The sequence below is a fragment of the Eptesicus fuscus genome, chromosome 6 (assembly GCF_027574615.1).
Source record: "Eptesicus fuscus isolate TK198812 chromosome 6, DD_ASM_mEF_20220401, whole genome shotgun sequence".
NCBI lineage: Eukaryota > Metazoa > Chordata > Mammalia > Chiroptera > Vespertilionidae > Eptesicus > Eptesicus fuscus.
This window is the reverse complement of record NC_072478.1, coordinates 96,642,833-96,659,123: the sequence shown is the minus strand read 5'-3', so window position 1 is coordinate 96,659,123 and position 16,291 is coordinate 96,642,833. Positions and strand designations below refer to the sequence as shown.

General features: G+C 38.1%; 1 protein-coding gene across 3 annotated transcripts; it reads right to left on the bottom strand.

The window, feature by feature from the left end:
• Positions 1 to 787: 787 nt before the first annotated feature.
• MAT2B (methionine adenosyltransferase 2 non-catalytic beta subunit) lies at positions 788 to 15,633 on the bottom strand. Of its 3 annotated transcripts, none has more exons than XM_008147641.3 (7): positions 15,506 to 15,633; positions 7,913 to 8,107; positions 5,716 to 5,830; positions 5,392 to 5,544; positions 3,278 to 3,471; positions 2,071 to 2,184; positions 788 to 1,692 (listed from the first exon to the last, which is right to left on the bottom strand). In XM_008147641.3, exons 1-7 carry the CDS (start codon positions 15,533 to 15,535, stop codon positions 1,522 to 1,524), a joined length of 972 nt encoding a protein of 323 aa, XP_008145863.2. In that variant the 5' UTR covers positions 15,536 to 15,633; the 3' UTR covers positions 788 to 1,521. The 3 variants fall into 3 exon arrangements, with proteins under 3 accessions (XP_008145863.2, XP_008145862.2, XP_054574099.1); XM_008147640.3 differs by lacking the exon at positions 15,506 to 15,633 and adding an exon at positions 13,608 to 13,741; XM_054718124.1 differs by lacking the exons at positions 5,392 to 5,544; positions 15,506 to 15,633 and adding an exon at positions 13,608 to 13,741.
• Between the last annotated feature and the right edge of the window lie 658 nt (positions 15,634 to 16,291).

The window sequence follows — 16,291 nt, the reverse complement described above, 5'->3', positions numbered from 1 at the left end:
AGAATGAGAAAGGTTTTTCTAGCTCTAAAAATTTGAATTTTGTACCACATGAAATGTACATAAAGAAACACAATGCTTCAAATATATGTGCCAGGCTGGCTACCTTAGAAGCACGTGGGGAACATTTCAACCTAAATTAGCAAACATCAAGGCCAGAAATTCTATTTCAGTGGGTCCAGGTTAGGGCTTAAGTATCGATTGGTGAATACTCCCCTAATTAATGTTAAACATAGATAGCATGGTTTGGGAATTGCCGCTTTAACCAAATCACCCCAAATGGCTCTTCTTTAAATCCCAAATTCTAAGTAAATTAGGACATTTTATCCAATGAAAATAAGATCTAGAATACCCCATGAGTGGTATCGGAAAATCTTAATGAGGGTGTGCATGAACACCTGAATAGAAGCAAGTCATATCTTCCTAAGGACCAAAGATATTGTTGAGGCTAAGGTCACCTGAGTATCACTTAGTGCAGATAATACATTCAGATATTCTGCATTCTTCAGAAAAAACATTCTATGTAAACATGTAACAAGACTAGTTATTTTAGTAAAAACCAACCAGCTGACACAGTAGATATAATATCTGGAACAGCCTAGATCTCAAGTGGTAGATTCCTGGTGTGTGTTAGTGTTTTGCATCTTAATATGTATTTTAACTACATTCTCTTATATGCATCAGATGGTAAGAATGTAATTTTTAAAAATTAAAGCAACAAAATAACAATCAGTCTATATGGTTGGTCCTTACATTTAAAAAAGAAATATAACAAAACTCAGCATTCCCATGCCAGCAGTACATATTTATTATTATTTATGAATGGTCAAAAGACTTACAAGGCCCATTATCAATATAACCATACATATGAAATATCACTTAGTGACATGGAGTGAAAACAACAGTTTTATATATATTTAAAAATACAGACACATACACACATTCTCTTTCAAGTGTTCACCATACACTGCTACACAAGCAGGAGGCATGGAGCTGCAGGAGTGACAATATACATGACATGTGGAAATATCTCAAGCATAAAAACCACACTTAAGTTGCAAAAATAAAGTTTCTTTCTTCAAACATTTTGATCTGGGCTCAAGCAAAGCAAATAATGAACACCAATGATTTTCATAATATTTAACACTTTAAAACAGAAAAGGGTCAACAGTTGCAATAGTCCTGAAAATGTAGAGGTTTAGAGGAATGAACAATGCATTTCATCCCCACTCCCTCAAAAAAAGAAAAAAAGTCTACAGCAGATCTGTTTCATCCCGTCACAAATACTGAAGAATCATAATCTACTACATTCAAACAGCAAATTAAGCCAGAACAAACAAAATGATAAGAAACATCATTACATCAAGCAAGGCATTACTGACCTGTTTCTTTACACGATTTCACTAGTGCCAGAGCATCGTTTACCTGAAAGATCCTAAGTCACAACTAAAGAGCACTCATACAAAACTATCTCCTTTAGAAAGTGCCACATACTCTATCGTTAAAAAAAAGACAACACATACACTAGTGAAAGACGGTTTGTCTCCATCTCTTATCAATGAGGAAGGGCCAGAGTGACTCTTTGATTCCAATTCGAAACGGTGTTCGCTGGCCAATGCCCAAGGTCTCCAATTTGGAGCAGTCAAGCTGAGAATTTTTTGGACGTTGGGCTCCTAAGACAGGACTGTCAGTTATCTTGAAAGAAAAATAAAAAGAAAACATGAAAAATACATGAAAGGCTACATGTTGAGGTTTTATATTCTCTACTTCATTTAGCCCTCAGTACGAATCTTATTTGATCCCTTAAAAAATATATTTTTTAAAAAGCTGCTATAATCAAGACAATACATTTCCTATAAATGTCACCAATACTGATTGGCTCCTTTATACATAATAATTTAGAGAAAATTAACGATATAAATTGCCACATACAAGCGAGGGTCACTGTGATTAATACCGGAAAATGGAAGTTACCAATACTTCCAAAGCAACAAGGAAATGTTATCAATAATACACACTACAGTGTTAATTCTGGAATTTCAAAAAGCTAGGCTTTAAATACCATATACTTACTGGTCGTAAGTGACTGCTGGGGAGGTTGAAGGCGTCTGCAATTGCACATGCCATTTCATACTTTGTCATCTGTTCATTTCCAGACCAGTGAAAAGTTCCCTTAATTGATGGGTCCTGACAAGGACACAAAATTCAAAATAGTTTTAACTTTCTGAGTTGAGTTGAATGGTAGGTTTGACAAGAAAGGCAACCAAAAGGCCCAGGAATTAAAATGCATCTCTCCTCTCTGGAATGTTCTCCACAAGATATCTAAAATCAAGTATATTCCCAACTAACATGAAAAGCAATTCCTAGAATTTAGCCTTGAGAATTTTTTAAAATAAAAATATAAATGACTATTTTATTTAGCGGGAATCCTAAAAATGATTACAGATTTTTATGGAAACATAATCCAATATAACGAGTATTTCTAATTATTCTAAGCTAAAGACAATTCTTAATAGAACCATTTTTCAAGATGAGCTAATTAGTTATAACGTTATCAAATACTGTCAGAGTACATGTTTAAGATATATATAAAATTTTATGTGTTAATAAAGTATAGTCATATTATTAGTAATATTCTAAAATACATCAGTCTCTAATCTCTTCATAAATACTCTATTTAGCTCCAAGATTTTCAAATATTTAACTCCTGAAGTGGCTGAAATTGTGAACTCCTATGTAGAATCTTCAACATTACACAGTGCTTAATCAAAATTCTTAAAAGACATTAGGAGATTACTTTGTTACCCAAACAATAAATACAAGTTTTCAAGTCATCTTGCAATAAAAGAATGACAGATGGGATCTGTATTATTTGAGAAATGCAAACACAAGAGTATATTTTTATAATTCATAAATATAGCCTACTATCTATCTGTAAACTATTTTTGCTTGCTCTCCTTACAGTTTTAAAAAAGCACTTTATAAAGTACAACATAAGAAATAGAGTCAATATGTTATTATAATAACTGTGTATGGTACCAGTTGGGTACTGGAAATATTGGGGGAACACTTTTTATTTTATTTTTTGGGGGGGAACAATTTTTAAAGTATATGATTGTCTAACCACTGTGCTGTACACCTAAAACTAATACAAAATGATACTGAATGTAAACACTAACTAAAAAAATTAAAAAGTAGAAATAAAGCACTTTAACTTCCACTCATTAACAGGATTTTACTAAGATGGAAGTTAGAAAATCTTCCTTGCAAAGATTCTCACCAGCATTCTCTTCTCTGCTAGCTGACGACACACGGAGGCTACGTCTTTGACGTGCGTGGGGAACCTCTGCTGCCAGTGGTCCATGTTCGCTGACTTGTTGCTGAACTGCACTTTATCAAACATAACAGTCACAGAACTCTCCTCCAGCTTCTCAACTTCTCCATACAGAATAGGAATTCTCAAAACAGCAGCTCCTAGAAATGAAGCAGGTAATATTTTAAAGCTGACTGGTTCTTAAGGCTTGATATAAGATCAAAGTATGTGGATTTAAACAATATTGTAGAAAACTTAAAATAGACCAAAATGACACAGCTCACTGTAATAATGCCCATTTAACAAATGTAATCTTGAGTGTCTTTAAATGTTCTCCTATTTGGGGTATTTTTACACATAATTTCTTCATTATTATGACCATTAAAAATAAGACTGATCATGACAACTAAATGCAATAAGTGATCCTTGACTGGGTCCTAGATTAAAAAATAAAATGCAGCCCTAGATGGTTTGGCTCAGTGAGTAGAGCATCGGCCTGCGGACTGAAGGGTCCCGGGTTCAATTCCAGTGAAGGGCACATGCCTGGTTTGCAGGCTCGAGCCCCAGTATGGGTCGTACAGCAGGCAGCCAATCAATGATTCTCTCTCATCATTGATGTTTCTATCTCTCTCTCCCTCTCCCTGCCTCTCTGAAATCAATAAAAATATATCTTTAAAAAAAGAACAAAGCCATTCTCTTATTAAAAAAATTATAAAAAATAATAAAATAAAATGCAATAAAGGACATTATTGGGACAACTGGGGAAATTTCTCTATAGACTGTATATTATATGACAGTAATGTTTAATTTCCTGAGTGTGATAACTACATTGTAATTATGTAAAGAGCATCCTGGTTAGAAGATACACAGTAAAGTATTTTGGAGTAAAATGCAACTAGTTCTTAATGAATACAGAAAAAAAAAATTTATGTACAAAACACATGTGGCAAACATTGGCAATTGGTGAACCTATATAAAGGGTATGTGAGTACTTACTACATAATTCTTGAAACCACTGATTAAAGAATTATGATGTATTTAGATTTTATGTTGGTCCCTAATGAGGGGTTACAACAGACTAGATAATTGACACTTTAATTGAAAATCAAACAGTTTAATTAAATTAACTTATTAGACAACCATGTATAGATATGTAATTTGAGGATAATTTCTACACAATAATTTACAATACAAAAAAAAAAAGCCTGCTAAATGAAATGTCTATTAGTATCTATACTAGGGGATGCTTCTCGAAGACAAAAGCAGTAGTTTTAGTGCAGGGATCATTAAATAAAGTACAATGCAGCCAATGATGGGAAATAGATATCCAAGTGATGGCTCCATCTGTACTGAAATGCAAGTATATGAGGGGAACACACACAGACTAATTATAAAACAACATGCACACATTTTAAAAATCCACAAAAAAATGCATGCATACATAACCACATTCGGTGCTTCTCTCTGAGGCAGCAATGGAAGAGAACTTTCACTCCTTACAATTTCACGTTTTATAAAATGGTTTTACAAGGAGAGTACATACCTTTTATAATCAGCACATACATATGTATATACTGATGTATACAAAAACACACATAGAAAAGAAAAACCACACAAATAACAGAAGACCTCAATCTAAGAGAAATGACATGGCTCATAAGATCAAAGTATGTGGATTTAAACAATATTGTAGAAAACTTAAAATAGACCAAAATGACACAGCTCACTGTAATAATGCCCATTTAACAAATGTAATCTTGACTGTCTTTAAATGTTCTCCTATTTAGGGTATTTTAAGTATTTTACAAAAATCTGTACTATATGATTTTTTTTCCTATACACAATATTTATGTACATAGTGTTATTGGGGAAAAAATCTGGAAAAATTCACAAATTCTAAGATTTCTAAAATTATTTTTCTTTTTTTATTAACTACATTCTCTCATTTTTCTCTAGTGACTTGTTCTTTTACTCATTTTTTTTTAAATTAAAACACACACACACACACACACACACACACATCATAAACAAAAAGTAATCCCAAAAACAAATCTGGGGCTAAAGAGATTGTTGTGGCTTACCTAAATTGTTCTCCAGAACAGCCTTTTCTCCTTCTAATTTTGTTTTGCCATATAGATTTAAGGGACTTGGTATATCTTCCTCTCTATAAGGAGGATTTGTTCCATCAAAAACATAATCTGAGCTAATATAGATTAGAAATGCTCCAACTGCAGCTACAAACAACAACAGAAAACAACCTATTAAAATTAAAACATAACATTAATCTTATCTGCAATTTTTAATAGCTTATATATATATGTGATATTCTCATATGTATCATATATAGACAAATCTCTGACAAGCAATCTATACTTTATAAAATGATTTTATGAAGTAGTCATTACCTGCTTCCTTTGCTAAATTCCCAGAAGCATCCACATTAAGCTGAGCAGCAGCATCTGGCTGATTTTCTACAACATCTGGCCTTCTCTCTGCTGCACAGTGTACTATGACATGGGGCTGGAAGTGAAGCATTGATTTTTAACCCAAAAAAGGAATAAAACAGAAGAACCACAGCCTTCCAACAGTGATTTAATTCTATAACAATGTTAAGTTCAACATTCCTTCAACTACAGAATCATTGTATTTGTCATGCTCCCCTTTTTCAAGGTTTAAACTTCCTTAAAATTATATGTAGACACCCTGGCCAGTGTGGCTCAGTTGGTTAGAGTGTCATTCCATCACCAAAGGGTCAGGGTTTTGATCTCTGATTAGGGCTCAACCAATTGATGTTTCTCCCTCTCATTAATGTTTCTCTCTCCCTCCCTTCTTCCCTCTTTTCCCCCTTCCCTTTCCTGCCCCTCCCCGCTTCATTCCTCTCTTTCTGGAATCCCTGGGTGGGGATTAAATACATACATACATACATACATACATACAGGCTCTGAAAAGAAAAGAGTAATTTGGCAATCCCTAGGCAAAATCACACAATCATCTGTGTCAACTACTATATTTAAAAATACATCCCCAAATTCAGATGAGAGAAAAGAGCTATCATTTGTGTGATTAATATGACTTAAATCTTAATAAAGCTATGTTAAAGGGAGAGGCATATCAACTGCAAATCAAATTCATAAGTTCAAATCTCTTAGACTATTCATTTGAAGCAAATCAACTATCTATAAAAATTCTTTTCCCAGCTGAGCATTTAGAATACCACCTATAGCTAAGCACTGTGCAAGGAGCAGGATTTCATCATCTAGTGGAAAAGAAAGACATATAAAGAGACGGTTTCACCATCACATGAGAGACGTCAAGACAGAAATGCAAAGGGTCCTCCTTTGCAGAGAAGGAGCACCTACTTCCCAGAGGAGCAGAGCCATAGCAAAGATCTGGGAAGACCACTGACAGACAGGCTGGCCTCCCCACATACAAACTCCCCCTTTCTCAACAACTGCTTGAGGAAGCACGGTCTTAGTTGCTCGCAGACTTGAATGTGCACAATCTGTGGTGCTTCTTAAAATGTAGAGCCCTGGGTCCCATAACTGACTTACTGAATTAAAATCGCTGGGAGAGAGGCGTAAGAACAAGTTTCCCCCAAAAAAATTCTAATGCAGGTGTTACTTGGTCCATTACTTTTAGAAAAAAACTTACACTTTCGATTTGATTACAGTTAGAACAGAAACTAAAGTTTTCTGGAATTTTACTGTGACCATGGCCAACATGTTATTATTTAACATCTCTGAGCCTTTGTCACCTCTAAAATGGAAATACTGTCCATTTTACAGTGTTGTAAGGTTTACAGACATTATTTTAAAAAGCTGTACATGCCTAGCCAGTGTTGCTCAGTGGTTAAACCAGGAAGTCACGGTTTGATTCTGGTCAGGATATATGCCCTGGATAAGGGCTCTATCCCCAGAGTGGGGCATGCAGGCGGCAGCCAATCAACGATTCTCTCTCATCACTGATGTTTCTCTCCCCCCCTCTTCCTTCCTCTCTAAAATCAAAATATATTTTTTTAAAAATACAGTTGTATCGAAAGTGCTACTTAGAAGAGTACTTCAGAAACATACATTTTTTATAAAATGCTTCATATTCTGTCTTTTGTCAACCTATGTCTGAACCTAATAATTTTAAGGATTTCATATACCCTGCCATACTTAAAAGTGTACTGGGGAGAGGTCAATGGGGGGAAAAGGAGACATATATAACACTTTAAACAATAAAGAATTTTTTTAAAAAAAGTGTATTTATATTGTTGCTTAATAGAGTCTAAGTACGGTAACTTCCTTGAGAGCAAGATTTTCTATGTCATCCAGATGATTCTGTTTTGTTTTGTTTTTTAATTTTTTTCTTGATTTCAGAGAGGAAGGGAGAGGGAGAGATAGAAACATCAACGATGAGAGAGAATCATTGATCGGCTGCCTCCTGCACACCCCACACTGGGGATCAAGCCTGCAACCTAGGCATGTGCCCTGACCGGGAAATCAAACCATGACCTCCTGGTTCACACATAGGTCAACGCTCAACCACCAAGCCACACCGGCTGGGCCGATGATTCTTAATATGTTTTACATTTGTTAAAGTAAATAGACTAAACCATACCTGAAAATCATAAATGATGTGATGAACCGCATTCGCATCCAATAGATTAACATGTTCAAATTTTGGTCTTGCTCTTCGAAAACCACAGCCAACGGCATGCCAATTATTCTGATGAAATTCTTTGTACACAGCTCTGCCAAGAAGCCCAGTGGCACCAGTAATCAGAACACGCCTATTGGGGACATTAACTTCCTCCTAAAAGGTGAAGTGGAAGAAAAAGCATTTTCTTTGAAAATATTCTCTTTAACAAAATTAGTCAACATCATCATCCACTAAATACTTCAAGTCTGAGTAGTTTGCTTCAGGTCCCATATCTATAAGCCAAGTCTTAAGAACAAAGATCAGTCAACTGTATCGATAACTACATCACTTAAGTTTTAATAATCTTACCCCCCCAAATAAAAACTAAGATGACATGGCAAGGAATTAGCTAGTCAAAAAAATTGTGATTTCCTACGTTAATAATAAAAAAATCTTAGTTTTATAATCAATGATGTCCAAATGATTAATAAGTTTTTCCGTTTATAAAATCCACAATTAGGTTTATGCTTATTTTATGGCCTGATTAAATATTTGGGCTTTATTCCACCAATGTTTACAAGTTAACATTTTTGGTTCCCAGTTTTTAACCCCAAGCTTTCTTTAAAATTCACTGATATATCATATTTTGATAGGTCTGAGTAAGAGAATTCACATTCTACAGGAATTTATATGAAGGAAAAATAAATTTGATCCTTATGGCACTAATATCCTTTCTAAGTTTAACTAAACTGGTAAATGTTCCTGAATTAAAACTCTAAATGTACCTGTACAGACCAGTTAAACTAGTAAACACAGATATAGAGGATAAAAGAAAAACAACAACATGAAAATATTCTCAATTGGTATGCGTTGCATCTGTGAAAAAGAAAAAAATCCTTACACATAAAAATTAAAAGGAACTACTATTTAGGAAATAATATCAAGATGGTAACAGCAAATTTCCTCCTAAAATCTTGAATAAAGTCAGCAATGTAAGTTTTATTAAATTTTATCATCCTGAAGACTTTTTATTTCAAAGTGTTGTTACAGGCAACTAATTCTGAGATGTCAAAACTTTAAAGATGTGTACACTAACCAAAGACCTTTCCTTAGCCCCTAGTTCGGCTGAATAACTCAGCAGACTATACATTTAAAAAAAAAAAAAAGGCTACCCAAATCAGGTATTTCCATCATAGGAAAAATCTGAAATGAAAGGCTGACAGGGACAGTAAAAAGGTAAATTCTTTAAGAATATTTTTTTCCTTAGATCAACCAATTTCATCACTTTTACAAGTGGAAGGAAAATTCATCTAGGTTTTCTGTTGCAAAACTTGGCTCGCAGCAAAATGATCTATGAAAACAAGGATTTCAGCCAGCAAAGTATTTTCTTTACATTTTGGCAAGAAAACAGTTCTACAAAGACTGAACATAAAGAGAAAACATGCCAAGTCTAGTAGAGATACAATCAAAAAATGATGTACACAGGATAAGTACTATAAACATCCCTGGGAAAATACTGTTAAGAGAGCTCCGATGTGGTTCCTTCTGAGCTTCTCACTTTTTACTTCACTCTAAAGAAGCAAAGGAATAGATTTAGGAACTGCACTTTGAGAACTGTAATCTTGAACTTCAGGAAAGAACAAGGCTTTCCTCAAAATGAATTTCCCTTATTCAAATAATCCAAAAAATTGCCATCTATCTTTCTAGAAGCGACATCTTTCCTCCTTAAAAAGAAAAATTAGCCTGGTCAATGTGACTCAGTGATTGAGGTTTGATTCCTGGTCAGGGCATATGTCCAGTAGGTGGCGTGCAGGAAGCAGCCAATCAATGATTCTCTCATCATTGATGTTTCTATCTCTCTCTCCCTCTCCCTTCTTCTCTGAAATCAATAAAAATATATTTTTTTTAAAAGGAAAATTTGAAGTCAAAGAACAAGCATTATGCAATCCATACAGTACACAGTAAATTAAGATTTCTGCATACTCCACGGACTCTGAAGCATACTTCTTCCTCATTGTAACATCTCATGTCAATGAATAAAATAGAGATGCATCTTATGAATGTCATAGCTTGGCTGTGTTGTCTGCTTTTTAGTGCAGCTTAAAATACGAGCCCAGATTATTTTATAGTCGAGAGCATCTTAGACCTGATGAAATGCAGCATTGTTACAAGCACAGCAAGGCTCTTTAGAGAATATACTACACAACTTTAAAAAAGGATGGAAGATGCATGGAAAACTTATACCCTATACCCTGGGACAATATGGTCATATGTCAATACTTAAAATGTTTCTTTTTACTAAAAGAGCAGAGATCAGAAGTACAAGCACTTCCTGAAACATAAATGATTCTGCATAAACTTATATTTTAAAACCATCAAGTGTCATATAAACCTACATCATACCTTTAGTTCATAACCGCCTAGTGAGGCAGGGCAGATATATTTCCAAAAGGAGGAACCTGAAGTCCAGAGATGTTCAAGGATTTGTCCACAATAAAAGGAAAAGGTTAAGACTAGAACTTGGGTCTTCTTGCTTCTATGGTCCAGCCAAATACCTAATGAGTTTTTTCTCAATCCTTTGAACTTATATTTGGTTTCAGGGCAGTTAAATTTTAGCTGCTCTGCCAAGGACTGTGCCACTGAGAAGTTACTTCATCTCTACTTATCTAACTCCTCATTGGTAAAACGAGGCATTTGGACAAGGTGAATGAGGCTCTTCCAGCTTTATAGTTCTACAATTCTGACATTTTCCCTATTACCCTTACCACAAAGGGGTCTACAGAGAGTGAATTTACTTAAAGTTTTACTCATTTCATAGTCTCTAGAGACTCAATGAGCACCTTCTGTCACCACTATAGGGGCCAAGACAAGATTTTCTCCATCTTACTAATAAAAGCCTAGGTGGTCCTCACACCGCCTCACCCTCACAAGATGGCTGCACGCACAACGGGCACGCATAGCCTGCCTGGGAGTCCCGCCTCCTCTCAGCTCCGTGCGTGGCCAGGCCTGGGGGTCCCATGGCACCGCGCAGTGTGGAGGAGGCGGGTCTAGTGGGTCCCTGCGAGGCGCAGAGGCCTGGGGGTCTGCAGCTCCAGCCTACCTCTTTGGGGCAATCCATCATCCATCTAGGAGCCCTGGATGGGTGGGGGGGGCCTACCTCTTTGGGGCAATGGGTCATGGGGCCATGACAGGGCACAGGCCAGGCTGGGGGGACCCCCCCCCATGCACAAATTTTGTGCACCAGGCCACTAGTTTGGATTATGTTTATTTGATGGGTGGCAAATAAAATATGTTTCACTCTGAAATTAAAAGATGCCAATCAAAAATTACTTATTTTTGAGTTTCTATATATAAACAGAACTCTACTAAAGCTTTGAAAGCATACTGTTTTTCTTTTTTATTTTAAAAAGAAAAATATTCCTCTGAAAATTACTTTAGACTGTTACTATATAAATTTAATCCTGCAAAACACAGGAACATCCAAACACCCTGAGGGACTCAGAATGGAAGAATAAAAACTGTTTAGTTCCATCAAAACCACAATCAAGAGCGGAAAATATTTTGTGAACCTAAAAATTCTCAATTTTTATTACCTATAAGTAAATTATATCAAACATCGCTTTAAGTTAATCTGAAGATATTTCTCTTATTGTATAAAATCTTAGATGTACAGAATTCAGTAATATCAGATGCCACATTTACAGACACGAAAAAAAGTTCTTGAAAAAGTAAACACATCATGTAACTAAACTCGAGGCCCAATGCACAGAATTTGTGCAAGAATAGGCCTTCCTTCCCCCGGCACCAGCTTCCCTCTGGCACCCGGGACCCGGGATTCCCTCGCAGTCCCGGCTTCTTCCATCTGGTCTAATTAGCATATTATGCTTTTATTATTATAGATGTGGAACTACCATTATTATTATGCTATCTAATCAAATACCAAATTGTAATGAAAGATAAATGGCTCCTTCACAATAACCCCAAACAGTACTCGGTGACAGTGATTTCTAACTTCACACACTTGAATTAAGCATGTCAGAGAAAAAGTAGGGTGAAAAATCACTAATACCTAAAGAGGGATCTTCTTAAATGTTAGTGGTAAATATAACAATACTTTGCAATTTTTCAGATCTTCTTAAATATAGCAGTTTCATAGTCCTGTCTTTAATTGATCCCCACAAGATTTCCCCTCAAGGCAGATCATTGAAGAGACATTCCTGAGCTGGGAGACTTTTTAGGATCCCGTGACTACTTAGTGGACAATGGTCTCACTCCTGTCACCTACTGTACTCCCCAGCCAGTATTAACAGAAACCACGAGTCTGCTTCGCTAACATCAACTATAACACCGTGCTTCCACAGATTTTTTTTGTTACAGTGTTTTGTTTTGTTAATCCTCACCTGAGGATATTTGATTTTTAAAGAGAACAGAAGGGAGGGGGAAGAGACAGAGAGAAACATGGATGTGAGAGAGACACATGGATTGGTTGCCTCCCACATGTCGGGAGGGGATCCAGCCTGTAACCACGGTACCTGCCCTTGACCAGAATCGAACCCTGGACCCTTCCCTGGGCAGGCAGGCTCTATCCACTGAGCCAAACCAGCTAGGGCAACTCGACACGTTCTGAGAGCAGCAAATACATCCCAAGCTTTTGGATGTACCACTTTTTATTAAAGGAAAACCAGTTGACATTAGTGAACTCCCACTGTGAAAAGTATACAGACATACATAAACAAACGCTAACACCAGGTAACATGTACCCAGCCCTGTTCGGGGTTACACAGGGACGATATAGCAGCTTAAAGAGCCCAGTTTTCCTAACTCTACCTCCTCCCACATCCCAAAGTTACACGAAAGCACTAAATATGCTACATTTTAGAAGAGCTAAAATTCTGCATTCTCGAAAACTGACATGTCCTATGTCCTTTCTTAGATCCATAAGACATACTGGTCTGGGCATTTTACCAGTCTTATCCCCAGAGCTAGATATATTCTGTAGACGGATGAAGGCTGGGGAGCCTGGAACAGAATGCAAAGGGTGGACGGGGGTGGTCGTCCCAGACACTGTAAAAGCCTTCCTTTTTTACGCAACCTCCGTCGGCGTTTAAAGCCCCCAACACCACTTATAATGTACTTCGTGAACATGGGCCAAGGACATTCCCGCAAGGCCTCCATTTTCTCTTCTGTAAAATGGAGCAAAACCAATCTCCTAGTTATGAAGATTACAACGCCTAACACGGCGTCCTGTGTAAAACTAAGAGTTCAAGTTATCATCTCCAAGACTGTTATTCCGGAAAAGCCACTTTTCCCCTTCTTCCTAAGAGGCACACGCGGGTAAAACCGAGGGGGGAGGAACAAAGGATGAGAAAAAAAAAGAAAAACAAATTAAGAAAGGTAGAATCAAAACCGAGACAGCTCAGAAAACCGCTCTTCATTCCTGGGAGGGGAGGGGAGGCTCCAAAGGGAGCGGATTTACTCAGATCCGGCCGCCCGCCGAGGCTGGGAGAGAACACAGGCACGGGAGTGCGCCGAGGTAAACAAACCCCACGGCGCCGCCCTGGGCTCCCCGGGCTGAGGAGGTGGCGCGGAGCCGCCCTGAGGCGCCTCGGCCGAGGCACCTGGAAAACCCTTCCTCTGACCGGCTCCCCCGAGACCCCCGAGACGACTCCTTCACCTCCACCAGCTGGCAGTTCCCGGGAACAAAGTGGACGGAGAATTCCTTCTCCCGCCCCACCATGCCTGTCGCCTTCGCCTTCGCCTCGCCTCGCCGCGGCAGCGATTACCACTGGCTCCAGCCCAGGACCGCGCCAGCCGCCGCTCTGAGGCTCTCGGCCCGCCTCCCCTAGGTCCCGGCCGACCTGCTCACAGCTTCCGGCTTCCGCTGCCAAGGCCGCTCCCGTTGATTGGCCATGCCCTGCGGAAACCCCGGAAAGGGGCGGGCACGCTGGGGGGGAGCTCTCCGCCCATGCGCCAACTGTTAAAGGGACACACAAAACAAAGGCCTTGGCCTCAAGCCAGGAATACAAGCTTTGTTTGCGGGTAGGAGGAGGAAGGCTGTTTATATTATGTATTTTCCCTTTTTTTTTTTTTTTTTTCTTGACTAGGGAAGGATTGAATTGGATCGCGTGGAGTTTCAAGTTTGTAGACAGCTCAGTGCATAAAGAATCAATCTGAAACTAATACAAATACAAAGTAATATCGAAAGTAAACTGCAATTGAAAAACATAATTTAAAAAAATCAACTGGGCATGTCATATACAAAGTGGGATAAGACATTTTTATAAAGTCTTAGCGGGGGGCGGTGAAGCAAGAGGGAGAAAGAAAGCACAATAGACATATATCCCTGGAACCTTAGGAGTGGTTTTTGAGAGATTCAGAAGAGAGACAAGAAAAACACAAGTGTTAGCAAATGAGTCATTGCCACCTCTTTCTGGGATGCTAAAAAGTAGGACCAAGAGTTGAAGAAGGTACCAAGGAGGCAGAATAATGCTGAGCACCCTGCATCACGCTTTTTAAAGTGACAAATCAAGTGACTTTCACTTCAAAACGCAGTCCTATTTTCAAAATCCCTTTTGCTTTAGAGCGGAAGCAGCCTTTTGCAAAAGTCCTGTGACTTTCCTACCCAGCCCTCTTCCCCACAACAAGAACTCATTCCTTATTTGTGTGAACGTGGTGTCTTTGGAACAGCTGATGTTAGAAAGCCCGCGGACCCTCACTTTCTCGATTTTTGTTTTCATCCAGACTGTCACTGTTCATCACTTTAGCATTTATTTACAGTGAGAGCACTGCCCCAGCCCCAAACCTGCCTGACCTGCAGACGACAAAGTAAAGGGCAGTGGGGGACTGAGGGAGAAGATTCCAGATCTTCTTAGTTCTCACTTTAAAAACTGGGAAGTTTTTAAAAGTCTCTAGTTTCAATCTAATCTATGAAAAATAAAATTAGGTATTCAATGTGAAGAAGATTTAAGGGCAAGCCCATGCAATTAGCACTTTGATTCTCAGAGAAGAGAGAAACAAAAAGTTGACTGCCTGCATTTGAGAATCTAGTTTTTGATACTATCAGGAAAAATGTGGGATAGTTCTAGGGGCACATGTGCCTTCTCTTTAAAGAGGAAAGTTTCTATGTGAAAAAAAAAAAAAAGCCATTATTATACAGGCACTATCCAAGTTCGTGCTGTGGCTAAGTCTATAAATTTAAAGAGAGCAACCTGGAGCTAAAAGTTATGTTAGCACATTCCATTCACGCCAAGACAAAGAAAGGCTGGAGCGTACACTGTGGATCAAATCCTCACTTAAACACTCCCTTCACCTGCACCAATGCATTTAATCGTGTAAATGAAATTGCTGTTCTGTTCTGCATTTTATATTTTTTTGTCCATTAATGAGACTTAGCTGAGTTCTCCATACAGGGTCAATAATTAAAGTTAGTTTATTCTCGCATGTCCCAAAGTTCTATGTTGTAAAGAAATGAATGGCACCCGTGCATTTCGGCTTTTAGCAGACATCCACCAAGATGCTTTTAAAGAAACTCTAACTCTAGAATGCCTCATTTCCTGAACTGTTAGCTCTTACCTGTTCCATGTTCTCCGGCATTTCAGGCATGGTTCCAAAATGATCTCAGGAAAACAGATTTGGGGTGAGTTTCAGCCTCTCGTCTCCTCTGGCTGGGTCTTTGTTCTTTCTGCCGAGAATGTAGGCAGGGAAAACGTGAGCCGTGGTTTCACTCGACCTTTTAAATTAGCATTTTTATGCCAATCCCAGAAACTCGTGCAGTTTTCAACATTGCAGTAAACTGGCAGCTGATTCCCCGTGGCAGTCTTGAAAATACCCAATGAGAAGTTTCCTGTTCAATGGCCAGACTAGTGAGGGTCCATTAGCAAGACCATTAGGAGAACCAACTTTTTTTTTTTTTTTTAAAGAAACAACAGCAACAAAACCTCTCAGTGAAGACCTTGCAATTTTCTCTTGCAGAAGAAAAGCAAGAGCCAGCCTTTGGAAAGCACTCACACCATGCAACCGATGCCTGATTTGAAATATTTTATTATTATGCCTCATTACAACGGAATCTATTTAGCAAACTTTCCCATTGCTTTCCCCCTCAGTGCTTTTTAACTATTTCAAAGGTCAGTACAAGGCAGGTGGTAACAGCATGCAGAAATTCAAATGCAACAGGTTATTTCCACTAATATTCTCCTGCCCTCTGTTCCAGAAAATGGCAGGTGGGTGAGCCGTAAGTTTGGCCAACCATTACCGACTTAGAGATCAGTGATTCCTAAACCTGTCTGCACCACAGAGCAAATGAAACATCATTCTGAAGGAATGGAGCACAATCTTACTTTTAATATTTCAAGGATGATG

Excerpts from the sequence above, each read along its gene's own strand:
- MAT2B (XM_008147640.3), bottom strand. The coding sequence starts at position 13,670 with ATGGTGGGGCGGGAGAAGGAATTCTCCGTCCACTTTGTTCCCGGGAAC. Across the intron at positions 5,545-5,715 it reads GAATTTAGCAAAGGAAGCAG|CTGCAGTTGGAGCATTTCTA; the intron begins GTAATGACTACT and ends TGTTGTTTGTAG. Across the intron at positions 3,472-5,391 it reads TGTTCTGGAGAACAATTTAG|GAGCTGCTGTTTTGAGAATT; the intron begins GTAAGCCACAAC and ends CTTCATTTCTAG.